The sequence below is a fragment of the Geotrypetes seraphini genome, chromosome 6 (genome assembly GCF_902459505.1).
Source record: "Geotrypetes seraphini chromosome 6, aGeoSer1.1, whole genome shotgun sequence".
NCBI classification, from domain to species: Eukaryota; Metazoa; Chordata; class Amphibia; order Gymnophiona; family Dermophiidae; genus Geotrypetes; species Geotrypetes seraphini.
The window spans coordinates 130,363,373-130,376,892 of NC_047089.1; the positions used below are offsets into that span (position 1 = coordinate 130,363,373).

At 42.2% G+C, this 13,520-nt stretch overlaps 1 protein-coding gene across 2 annotated transcripts in view; it reads left to right on the top strand.

Annotated features, from left to right (window-relative positions):
* SLC15A1 (solute carrier family 15 member 1) overlaps positions 1 to 13,520 on the top strand; it is a 307,479-nt gene that overhangs the window by 71,426 nt on the left and 222,533 nt on the right. For both annotated transcript variants that reach the window (XM_033947427.1, XM_033947428.1), the window contains exons 3-4: positions 7,353 to 7,437; positions 7,523 to 7,664. In XM_033947427.1, the coding sequence (XP_033803318.1) occupies positions 7,353 to 7,437; positions 7,523 to 7,664 (227 nt within the window). The remainder of the gene's footprint in view (positions 1 to 7,352; positions 7,438 to 7,522; positions 7,665 to 13,520) is intronic.

Consider the following 13,520-nt stretch of genomic DNA (forward strand, 5'->3'; position numbering starts at 1 on the left):
AGCTGCCAAACTACCCAGCTCCAGGAGAGACACTTTTTGGCCAATCTGGCAGTCAAACTTACATATTCAGTGTGCTATTTGGAGTCCCTGAAACTACCAAATTAAATCAGCGCTTCATGTTCATAAGGTACCAGGATAGGGTTGCAGAAATCCAGGACTATTTCACAATTTTCTTCCTGGAAGTGGGTAACTTGGCAGTTCACCAATTCTAACCATTAAACCTCTCCATTTGAAGCATGTGGTTGCAGGTCTTCCTCTTCACTCACAAAGTAATGCTGCCACCACACCAATAGATAGGTTCTGTGCATTTCCTTCTACTTCTGGATAAGTGAAATATTGGAGGGTGTCACACCTGTGCCCCCAAAGAGCATGGCGGGCAGCTGGGTAGTAACACACTGCTCTGGTTTGGCGTGTTCCCCCTGGAACTAGAGGAGCCCTTCAGGACTTTTAACTTTAGGTAACAGCCTAGAACTAATCTTTTCAGTAGGCCTTTCAATGAATAGATCACACAGTCAGGATGGCAAAAGAAAAAAATGTAGGTTGGCCACCAAAATCAAAGTTCATAACATTGGCTTAGTTTGTGCAGCAGTAAGCAAGGTTTACTCTGTAATTTAACTCAGCCACGAGCTCTGGACTTTATCAGATAAGTCAATACAGTTCTCTTCACCAGAGCCTAACTTCAGGATTGTTTGTAGCTTTCTCAGAACAATTCCTTCAGTTAATTTTTCCACCATTTACAGTGGCAAAAGAAGCTACAACCTGTGCTGTACTTCACCATGAGTCTTACTGCATTAGCTTACACACCAGCAATACTGGGTTACAGGCACAGATAGCCATGAGAGAGACATCAGGTTTAAAATTCTGTGCAAAAATGGTCTTACCGAGGCATAAAAACATTTTCTATGGCATTCATGCAGCAGACATATGAGAATGGTTCTCAAAGGTAAACTTCATCAAAACAGGAAGGTGATTAGCACTGGGGTTGTTACAAACATAGCAATGAAAACCGGAAAGCTTTTAACCTCAGAGATTTTCAGAATTTTACTGAGAAGCATGCAGGCTCAGGGCAATCAAAGGGGCTGCCATGGCAACAGCTAGCAGCTGGTGCCTGCACATGGAGCTCTGCTAATAGTGAATCAGGCTGAGTTCTCCTGCTCAGCCTCTGACCAAATTTTAGCCATTGCATTGCTTAGCAAAAGAATCAGTTCCTTAGGTTTAAGGCACAGAGATAATGCAGAAAACTTTACAGTCCAAAAATGTAGTTTCAATTGCAGCACCCACAGTCTGCACACAAGAGAAAAAAAACAGCAAAAAAAAAAAATCATTCCGCAAACTCATGTTTATTCAGGCTACCTCCATTTGGTCTAGCCAAGATTCTGTCACAGCATCACTCTCCTCAATGTGGCTTTTGTGTGGGGAAGGGCTTTCCATCCTCAGCCTGTGACGTTTCTCTGAGAGAAAACTTTCTCTCTGGTTTCTGTCTCACAGAAACAGGGTAGTAGCAGGGCAGCAATCTCTTGCTTTGTTTAGGCACTGCTTTAGGTAAGGCAAAATTTTCTTGCGCTTATCTGTCCTGCTATTCTGTGTCAATCTCATCCTCACTGCTCATATGGTAGTCAGCTATTTCTCTGTTATGGGCTCTGACCTGGTCTGCCCTCCTGCACCGGGGTTTGTATGTTTTCCTAGATTTTCCTGTGACAAAACCAGGGCTTGCAGTGGGTTTGTCACAAGGGGAAGGGTGAGAAAAGAACTAAGGCCCAGATTCTCAAAACTTTAACTGGTTTCCGATGGTTTAGCCTGCACGCATTTTAGTGGCGGATTATCAAAACAGCTTATCTCCGTCTTTAGCACGCTTTCTAGCAGTCTCTGACACTACCATATAAATGGGTTCCTCAACATTAAACTGAGCATACCGGTGGATTCTTTAAAATCGCTGAGCCATTTTTAAAGAGCGGTGTTGACTTTTAGTGACACAAATCACATGACTGGTCCAGGGGTGCTGGTACAGTGACAGCACTATTTAAAACCCTGGCAGTGGGAGAGATGCCCACTCTCTCCTGTTGCCACACAACACCCCCCCCTCCCCATGCAGCAGGAGAAATGTCCACCCTCTCTCACTGCCAAGCGACCTCCCCCAGCAGTGAGAGAGATGTCCATTCTCTCCTGCTGCCACACAACCACCCCTGCCTCTGACCCCTCTTCCCCGCATTTTGAATTAGATGGCTGACCGGAGGGATGCCTACTCCATCCAGCCAGCTGGCCCGCCTCTTCAAAATAGGCCATCCCCTCCCCGGTGCATCCTGGGACACACTGGGGAGGGGCCTGCGGCTCTGATTGACTCAGGTTGTTTAAGACCTCTACCATAGGAGGGACCTTAAACAACCTGGGCCAATCAGAGCCTCATGCCCCTCCCCGGTGTATTCCAGGATGCACCAGGGTCGGAGCCGGGGGGGGGGGGGGCAGGAATATTGTGTGGCAGCGGGAGAGAATGGGCATCTATCCCGCTGCTAGGGGGTGGGGTTTGCTTGGCAGCGTGACAGAGTGGGAATCTCTCCTACTGCTGGGGGGGGGGGGAGTATTGGTTGGCAGCAGGAGAGATTGAACATCTCTCCTGCTGTTGGGTTGTTGTTTTTTCTTTTTGCATTTTTTCTGCACATGTGCCCCATCAATATCACCAGCAATGGGCACATGCAAATTTAGCGAGTCTCCACCAACCTCATTTACATGAGCGTTTTTTGAAGAATGACTCACTTTTTTAAATTTGCTACCAGAACGGCTGCGATAGCAGCCCATCATTTTTTTAATGCAGTTTTTTTGAGAATCTAGGCCCAAATCTGGGGGAGGGGGAAGGGAAATCCTTGTAAGGGGGTTTCTAATATAGTGTTAATCTGGCCCTGGGTTCAAGCTAATAAATTTGTTTATATTTATTAAAACTTTTTATACTGCTTCTATTTGCATGGACTCAGTCAAAATATCAATGGAGAAAAAATTAATCACTTTGTTTATATTTATTAAAACTTTTTATACTGCTTCTATTTGCATGGACTCAGTCAAAATATCAATGGGGAAAAAATTAATCAATATTTGTGATTGAGGGTATACCAAACTGGTTGAATATCAAGAATAAAGATCACTCCTCTAAAAAGATTAACAATCTTGTGCACATAAGCATTGGACTTCTCATATATATATAATTCAAAAGCTGAATATGCTCAGAGACATAGAGACAAAAACAAGGGGTATTTACCCCAAGAATATCGGCTCACCACCAAATCATCGCATATGCTTAAAGTGTCTTCAAACACCTTTAAGTGCTGTATATCGCAGTCTAATCTTTTTCAAAAAATATTCAATTAGAATGACAAGACACTTAGCTTTGTCAGAGGTTTTGACAGGCTAAACCTGTTTCGCTCCTGCATCAGGGAACCAAAAAGATATTTAATCGATTGTAAAGATGGTATAGTCTCTTCTAGAGATTCAAAACAGCTTCATAAGCATACATTTTCTTCAAGCGTTAACGGCCATATGTAAAAATGTATGCTTATGAAGCTGTTTTGAATCTGTAGCAGAGACTATACCATCTTTACAATCGATTAAATCTCTTTTTTATTCCCTGACGCAGGAGCGAAACAGGTTTAGCAGTGGGAGTGAAAGGAATGCAAAGAATGGGAAGGTGTGTAGGGGATTTTCAGAACATATAGATAAGAAGTGATACCGATAGTCTTTTAGGGGCATAATCAAAAGAGAAAAAACGCCAAAAAAATGCCTAAGTCAACACTTGGATGTTGTGTTCACAAATATGTCCAAGTGCCAATTTTCAAACCCAGGTTTTTAGATGTCTAGCAGGATGTGTTTCCCCGCTGTACATCCAAGAATCAAGGGGGCATGTTGATGTGTAAATAGGCAGGCTTTGGTGGGCTTGGACTTGGTTGTTTTGCAGCTATAATCGAACATTTTCTAAGATGTCCTGAACAGAGCTTGAATGTTTAGGGCTTAACATGTTTTAGGAGCATCTAAGTGCCCAAAAAGGTACCCAAATTGACCAGATGGCCACTGGAGGGACTAAGTAATGATCCACCCATACTCCCCTAGTGGTCACACACACCCTTCCTCCCCACAAAACTCTGAATGTAAAAGTGCATACCTGTCTGTAGAGCATCTGGTATGAGAAAGTATAGTACAGTGTCTCTCAAACTTACTCGAGCTGGGGCACACTAAAGGTAGTGATCACAGCTTGAGGCACACGGAAGTGCGTGGACATTGTCGTGATGACATCATGTGCTTGTATGATGACATCACGTCAACATCTGCACTTGCACAGAGGCCTTCCAGATGAGCCCTGAGACGCCAGTAGGGGGTGCCAGCAGGGAAGAGGGTGGGAGAGAAGGAGAGGCGCTTGGGCCGGCTGATTGACTTTAGCAGTGTTTCTCAACTTCTTCAAGCTAAGTACCCCCAACCACAGACCTCCCAAGCTCAACCCTAAACCCACCCAAGCTCTGCCCCAGATCCCGCCGCCTTTACTAATTGTAATGCAATTTTTTCCATTCATTTTTCATATACAAACAATATACACAGCAGATATAAATTCTCAAAACTGACACATTTCAATCACTATATTGAAAATAAAATCATTTTCCCTACTTTTGTTGTCTGGTGACTTTATTTTTCTGTGCTTTTAACTATGTTTCCAGGGCCTTCTTATCCATTGACTATTTTTTCTTTCCTTCTCTTTCTGCCATGCATCCGTCTTTGGCATTAACTTAACATTCAATTTTTCTGTTTTCTTCTCAAAATAAACTTTTCCTTGCCTTCCCTTCCTATCTCTCTCTCCTTCCCTCCCTGTTTCCATGGTCCAATATCTCTCTTTTTCCTTTCTTCCCTACCCAGTCTTGCATCTCTCTCCTCTCCTTCCCATAATCTGGCATTTCTCTCTATTACTACTACTACTATCACTACTACTATTATTATTTCTATTGTGCTACCAGACTCCCTTCCCTTTCATTCCCTGTTCTGGTATCTCTCCCATTTTTTAGTCATCTCTCCTCCCTTCCAGTGTAACATTTCTCTCTCCCTTCCTTCTTTCTATCCCCTGCAGTCCATCTCCCTTCCCTTCCTCCTTTCTGGTCCCCCCTCCCAGTCCAACATTTCTCCCTCCTTTCCACCAGCCAACATTTCTTTCTCTCTTCCTCCTGCATGCTTCCCCTCTGGTCCTCCTTCGCTCCCCTAACCAACATCTCTCTCTCTCGCTCTCGCTCTCTCTCTCCCTCCATGAGTTCAACTTTTCACCCTCTCCCCTCTCCCCCTTCTATGAGTATGCCATTTCTCCTTCCCTCCTTTCTGTCTTCCCCATCCATGTTGCCCTCTCCATGAGTCCAACACTTTCTGCCTCCTGCATGCTTTTTCTCTCTGTCCATGCCTCTTCCCTCGAGTGGCATCCCTCTTTCCCATCCCCCAACTCAACATGCACCATCTCCCCATGCACCATCTCACCCTCCCCTCCAGTGTGTAGCACCTTTCCTTTCCCTCCCCTTGTGTCATGTCCAGCATCACCTCTTCTCCCTTCCCTTTCCCTCCCCCCTGTCCAGCAGTACCCCTTCTCCCCTCCCTCCCCTCCCTGTCCAGCAGCACCCCTTCTCCTTTCCCTCCTCCCCCTGTCTAGCAGTAAATCTCCTTCATTTCTTTTCCCTCCTCCCTGTCCATAAATACCTCCCTTTTTCTTCTTCCCCTATTCAGCAGTACCCCTTCTCCCTTCCCTCTCCAGTAATCTCTCTCTAGCCTAGCAGCAGATTACTGTGTGCTTTTAAGTTTGCCACATAGCTGCCGCTAGCATTAGTTTAGTTGCGGTTTCATCAGGCAGCCTCGGGGCCTTTGCTAGGCTGGCCCGCCTTGTATCATTGAAGCGGGTCGGCCTAGCAAAGGCCTCGAGGCTGCCTGATGAAACCGCGTCTAAACTAATGCTAGTGGCAGCTGTGTGGCGAAGTTAAAAGCACACAGCTGCTGCTGCTGCTGCTGGTTTGGGGGTGGGGAGAGAAGATGAGGAAGGCAGGAGTCCCGGCATACACGATGGTAGGAGGAAGTTGCAAGTCAGCTTACACAGATGCTGGAGCCTCTCTTCCTGCCCAGTGTGCTGTGGCACACTTGAAATCTCAGGAGGCACACTAGTGTGCTGCGGCACACAGTTTGTGATACACTGGTCTAGTAGAACATCACACAGGTGTCATAGTAGCTGGGTGAGCGGACTAGTGAACCATAGAGAGGAGGAGCCAGACCCATAAGGCACTCTAACCACAGCATCTATAGTGTTAAGTATGAGCCCAACAAAACCCTACTCTTCTGCCATATAGATGCCACCTGTAGCCATAAGGGCTATTGGAGTGGTAGACAAGTAGATATTATAGATATTAGGGGAGTTGTAGGGTGCTCACTCTAAATTATAAGGGGGTTATGGTGAGAGGTACTTTTGGTACCTGTTAAGTGCCACTGCTCTGTTGGGATGTCTGGGTGGTCAGTTCATTACAAGGTTGGCCCCTCCTACATCCAAGTGCCAAATGCAGTCCATTTGAATGTTTCCAACTTGGAATTTTATGAATTAAAAAATGGGTATAACTTTGGATGTTTAAGCGGCTTGGACATCCAAGTAGACAGTTTTATATATATATATATATATATATATATATATATACATATTTGGACTTCTAGTGGTTTGCAATTCAAAAATGGCTTCTTGGATGTTTCCAACTGGATGTTATGTGGGAAATGTCCAAAGTTGAACTTAGATGTCCTTTCAAAAATTGCCTTCTGTATGTTAAAAATCTTTTGAAGAGTATCCAGAATTTGATAGGAAGCCAATGTAGTCAGAAATGTGGTCAAACTTGTTAGCCCTACAGAGAAGCCTGGCAGCACAATTTTGTAGAATTTGGAGACATTTAAGTTGAGATGAAGAGGGGACACTGAAAGAATGCAGCTTTGCTGTCCATTTGGCATCTTTTCCATATGTCCCTTCTTTCACTCCCAGTGCCTCTGTAGGCTTCCTTTCTAAACCAGAATCATCTGCTATGGGAAAAGGAGAGAGGACTGCCCCAGAGTCAGAAAATGGATGGTCTTTTAGTACTCCCATAACAATCAGCATTGCCTGCTTGTTCACCAACAATACACCTCTTGTTGGTAGTATACCATTGTTCTGGAAGACTGTTAATCAATTTGGAAAGCAGGAGAAAGGGCATACAGCCTGGGTAGATCTTGGACGCTCTGGTAGATTTGGGATTCCTAAAGTAGAATTTCTCAGAAACAAACAAAAAATTGTATTATGGATGTTTGATCAATTACATTATGCATCTTTGTATCCTTTCCAGCCAACTTGCTTTGGTTATCCCATAAGTATCTTCTTCATTGTCATCAATGAATTCTGCGAAAGATTCTCTTACTATGGAATGCGAGGTAATTTCTCCCTTAGTATTCATTTTTGATTTGATTAACAATATGCCTCTGATTTTTTTAATCAGTCACTTATTTTCTCATTTAGCTGTTCTGGTTTTATACTTCAACTATTTCCTGAAGTGGGATGAAAACCTTTCTACAGTCATCTATCATACTTTTGTCGCTTTGTGCTATTTGACTCCAATCCTTGGAGCCATTATTGCTGACTCCTGGCTGGGAAAATTCAAGTATGTGCTTTTCAATTTCCCTTTTCTCTTTTCCACTTTAACCTAAAACTCACCTAGGAATGCTTTTACTCAGTGTTTCTTGAGATGCAAAATAACAGCAATACTTAGGGCTCCTTTTACTAAGCTGCGGTAGTGGTTTTAGCGCGCACTACATTGCTGTGTGCACTAGACACTAATGCCACCATTGAGCTGGCATTAGCTGTGTAGTGCAGGGTTAGTACACGCTAATCTGCTGCGTGTGCTAAAAACACTACCGTAGCTTAGTAAAAGGAGCCCTTAGTTTTTTTTTAAAGAAGGAGAATGGTTTTGTAAGAAAGTCATATCTATTTTTATTAGTTTATGGTTTATTTCTATCTCGCCTTTTCCCAAAGCGGGTTACAAAATTACATCCATATACATCATTCCAACAAATATAACAATACATCACAAATTAGAAACAATAAAATTAAATGGGCTACCAGCGCCCCGCAATCTTCTCACACTCAAAAGTCAAGCTCTTTATTTCATCTGACAAAAGAGGTAATTGTTGTTTAAAGTTCCACAAATTATGCTGCTGGCATATATATAAATGATGCCAAAGACCTCAGAAACACCACTCCTCCGTCCCGTTATAGGTAAAAATTTTTGGGGAGGATCATGTGTTAAATCCTCATTGGTCCAGGTTCAATTTTCTCTATTACTAATTTCAAACACTTTTTTATTTAACTTTCTATCATTTAATGTGTTGTACTTATCTTTATTGGTGACTAAGTGGTTGGACCCGACATGTTTCGCTTCTGCTTCGTCAAAGAAGTTGGCATATGGGATGGATGATAGCGGCTATGGTAAGGAATATTATAGTAGAGTTAGATAGCGGAGGTTGTACTATAGTAATGGAAAGATATTTTAGAGATTTTAATTACTGTGGTATGATTTTTTATAGTGTGGATCCCTGACAAAGCGAAAGCGAAACATGTCAGGTCCAACTGCTTAGTTACCAATTAAGATAAGTACAACACATTAAATGATAAAAAGTTAAATAAAAAAATGTTTGAAATTAGTAATAGAGAAAATTGAGCCTGGACCAGTGAGGATTTAACACATGATCCTCCCCGAAAAATTTTACCTATAATGGGACGGAGGAGGGGTGTTTCGGTCTTTGGCATTACTTATGTATATACTGGATAAGTGGATGATGGTGAAAGAAGTTTAATACTAAACACCTTGGAATTAGTTTGGAAGATTTGGATTGAAGTTCTAAGGTATTAATATTTGCCATAGTTTGATGCTTGAACAGGTATGTATAAATGAAGCCTATTCCACTCACTAGGACCCTTACAATCTAAGATCCTTAACCGATGGAATTTGTAGTTCTGCAACTCTACAGATCGAAGTTGACGAGGGGGAACATATGGCAGAATGCTCTCAATCAAGCATTTCTGAGCAAGATTATGCACACACATAATCTGTATTGGTTATAGTTAAACTACAGGATTTGTTATAAATTGTTGTTAACAAAGTAATATAGCATTTGGACACGTTTCCTTCTCCCTAACCTAAACAACGTCCTGATTATCGAGTTTTGTGCATCCTGGAGAGCATAAAAAGCAGACGCAAGCACACCCAGGAGCACCAAATTACAGTAGTCAAGACCAGAAAGAATGATTGACTGGAGAACAGTTTTAAACATACAATCAGTCAAGTATGGCCTGAGGCAACTCATCATACAGAGTTTAAAGAACACATTTCAGACCATTGCCTGCACCTAACCCTTAAAAGTAAGCCCTGAGTCCACTAGGACTCCCAAATACTTTACCTCTTTTACTATCGGTATGCTTACGTTCAGTAACTCAAGAGCCACAGGGGTATCAGAGCCCAGAGATCTCCCAATACACATCACTTTGGTCTTTTGGAGGCTCATCTATTGTAATCCATCCAACTCTTTATCTCTGTCACAACCACCTGCATCCGTGATACTGCTGTTTCAAAATCACCTTCAATGAGGAAAATGAATTGAATGTCATCAGCATACAGCCTATAAGAGATGCCAAGATCTATCAACAATTTACAGAGAGGTGTAAGATATAGGTTAAAGAGTGCTGCTGACAGTGCAGACCCCTGTGGTACTCCTGTCCGAACCTCCCTACAATAGGACAGTTTCCCATCAACCAACACTCTTGCTGTCTCCCATGCAGAAAGAATCACTGTTCCCCCTATCCCATAACTCTCCAGCTAAATTTTGTAATGCAGCTATCTCCTTGTCCACTTGTTCAAACCTTAGAAAAGGTTTCAGTCTTCATATCTTGAACAGATGTTGTTAAATTATTAAGTTTACTCACAATAGATGAAACTTCCTCGGACGATTTATTCACATTTTCTAGTCTTTGGAGTGTAGCCTATATTGCTTCCAATGTCGCCACAGGAGAGCGGGAAATCGCTTCCTGATTTGATGAAATTTCGGAGTTCTGTTCCGGGTGAGAGCCCCCACTGTGCGACTGCATCAGACACATCCAGGCTTCAGCAGTCGGACCTTCCTCTCTGTCCAGCACCGGTCACAGCAGCATGCGGGCAACAGGAGGAGAAAGAGATATTTCAAGCCCTAAAGCCTTGGAGGCTCATTCCTCCGAGGCAAACACAGGCAGCTCCACTCCTGGAACCGATGGTGAGCTAGCGAAGAAATGCTCCATCGTCGCCTGCCTAGGCGTGGGGAGATCCTTCCGCAGCTGGCCCTTGCGTTTAGTATGAGGCATCGGAAAAGAAAGTCAAGCCAATAAACGGCACTGTAGAAAAATGCAAGGTAAGGCAGAGTGTTCTCAGCTAGGTGTTAACACGCTGTCGCCTTCTTGATTCTCCAGTTTGTGTTGTTTTAATTGAATGGGAGACACTATAAGAAAGTTAAAATATAAAGAAGTCTTTGGGAATTATCTATTATAATCACAATGAAGGCATGAGTCCAAGGATGAAATGGTTGGTTGTGTTTAAATTAAAAACAATACTGCAGCGCATTGCAAAGGAGCTGTTTATGCCTGTTCACCACCAATTTTGCTTTCTGTATTTAATCTGGTTTTCTGATATTCTGTGAACCACCAGTAGGGACCCCTGAGGAAGGAGGATTCCTTCGAAACACGGATCGTATCGGGTCCAGTCCACAGGAATATTAGAGCCAATTGTTTTAAATGCAATTTATGCTTTTTTTTTTTAAATAATTTTTTTACATTTCGTGTTTTTGTGCTCTTAATAAACTCCTGTACCCTTTACATTTCCTTGCAGTATTGTTTTTGTTTGCTTTTGCTGTGTTTTACTGCAAGTCCTGTTGTTTTTTTTGTTTGTTTTGCTGGTTGTGTTTAAATTCAAGAGTGGGCTATACAACCTTATTCAGAGGACATTTAAATGCCAAAGTATGTCATTTGAATGTTTATTTGATAGCTCACTTACATCTGAAATATTTATATGGTAGTGATATGTGCTGGGACTATTTTTGATATTTGACTTTAACCCTGCACTAAAAGCATCAACGTCTATGAGACAAACTTGTTTTTTTCTGTTGTATAGAATTTTTTGGACCCCTGTTCGTTTGCAAAAGTTAGATAGTTCAAAGTCTAATAGACGCTGGCACTGTCACCTTGAAGAAGGAACACTGGATCACATGTTGTTCTATTGTCTCTTGATACTCAACTTCTGGAAGTCTAACTGGGGGAAAATTAATAGGATATTGGGATCTTCTATCCCATTGTCATATGACATTGTGTTATTCGGAACCTTGTTACAAACTAGAAATCCAATTAGTGCAAGTCAGAAAAGATTACTTCTCGTTATGACAGGGATAGCGATGCAGTTAATTACGAAAAACTGGGATAGACTGCATTTTAACTTCTGGTGGGAAACCTTGTGCCAAGTGTATAGATATAAGTGAATGAACTCTGAACAGCTGGGCCATTACAAAAACTTTAATGAGACTTGGGGGCCATTGACGACATTTGTAAAAACTGATCACTAGTATAAGCCTTTGATTTCTAATAGGAGGTTCACACACATCCAGGGAAGGGGGAAGGGGGAAGGGGGGGGGAATATACTTATATAACTTTTGTTAGATAAAAGTGCTGTTTTATTGTACCATTTGTTTGTATGTTCTATTGCACTTTGTATTTATTTAAAAATTAATAAAGAATTATAAAAAAAATAATAATTGGACTCTAAAAAAGGTGTTATTTCAAAACTGGCATGATGTGGGTCACCTGAAACATCTCTCTTGAATCCAAGGGCATCTGCTCAATCTTAGCATGATAATAATATTTAGTTTGTACAGCCTCACAATAACAAGATAAGTAATTATAATAGCCTGCCGCCTTGTTCCATGAAGGATATTTTCGCCATTCTCTCCTTCCTCCTTAAACACTGCTTCAACAAGTGCAATTCATTAGTGAACCATAGCCTCTTATGTTCCATAGCCTCTTATGTACCTTTTCTCCCTTTATTGGCACTACCAAATCAAGTGAGGCCTTCAAAGAACTATTCCAACGATTCACTGCTGATCTCTGCTGTAGCTTTAACCACTGCCCTTATAGGAGGCTCTTAAACTCTATGGGCTGAAGTTAGGGCCGAAAGTGGTGAACTGAATTAGAAGTTGGTTGATGGACAAATGCCAAAGGTGGAACATGAGGATGTTGCTGGCCAGACTTTATGGTAGATATCCTGCAAACAGGATAGTTGGATAGGCTGGAGTGAGCTTGGACAGCAACTTCAGCATTTGGAACGTAAGACAATATCAGGTGGACTTTACAGTCTACGACCCAGAAATATCAAAGAAGAAACAAGTTAGTTTAATCATGTGCTTTAATGGGCAGGTTGGATGGACCATTCAGGTCTTTATCTGCTATCATTTACTATGTTACTATAAGTTACTAGTAGAGCAGAAAGCAGGTATAAGTAGTCTAGTGGTCAGTGCAGTGAACTTGAGACTTGGGTGGAACTCCCACTTTAACTCTTTTTTCTATTCAAATTTGAGTAGAATGTAGAAATATCTGTGTACCCATATTTATAAGATACCTGCAAGTATGATGGCTATTGCTCAGAGGAGGGAAAGGTGACTAGCGGAGTGCTTCAGGGATTGGTGCTGGGACCAATTCTGTTCAATATGTTTGTGGGCGACATTGCTGAAGGGTTAGAAGGTAAGGCTAGCCTTTTTGCAAATGATACCAAGATTTGTAACAGAGTGTACACCCCAGAGGGAGTGGAAAACATGAAAAAGGATCTGCAAAGGTTAGAAGAATGGTCTAACATCTGGCAACTAAAATTCAATGTGAGGATGTGCAGAGTGATGCATTTGGGGGGTAGAAATCCAAGGGAACCGTATGTGCTGGGAGGTGAGAGGCTGATAAGCACTGATGGAGAGAGGGACCTTGGGGTGATTGTGAGGATCTAAAGCAATGAAACAGTGTGATAAGGCAGTGGCTGTAGCCAAAAGGATGCTAGGCTGTATAGAAAGAAGAATAACCAGCAGAAGAAGGGAGGTGTTGATGCCCCATTATAGGTCATTGGTGAGGCTGCACTTGGAATATTGTGTTCAGTTTTGGAGGCCATATCTGGTAAAGGATATAAAAAGACTTGAAGTCCAGAGGAAGGTGACGAAGTATGAGAAGAGACTATAAGACATAAATCTGTATACTCTGGAGGAGAGGAGAGACAGGGGAGATATGAATATTTGAAAGGTATTAATATAGAACCAAATATTTTCCAGAGAAGAGAAAATGGTAAAACTAGAGGGCATAATTTGAGGTTGCGGATAGGAAGACTCAGGAGCAATGTTAGGAAATTCTTTTTCATAGGGAGGGTGATAGATGCCTTGAATACCTTTCCGAGGGAAATGGTAGAGAGGAA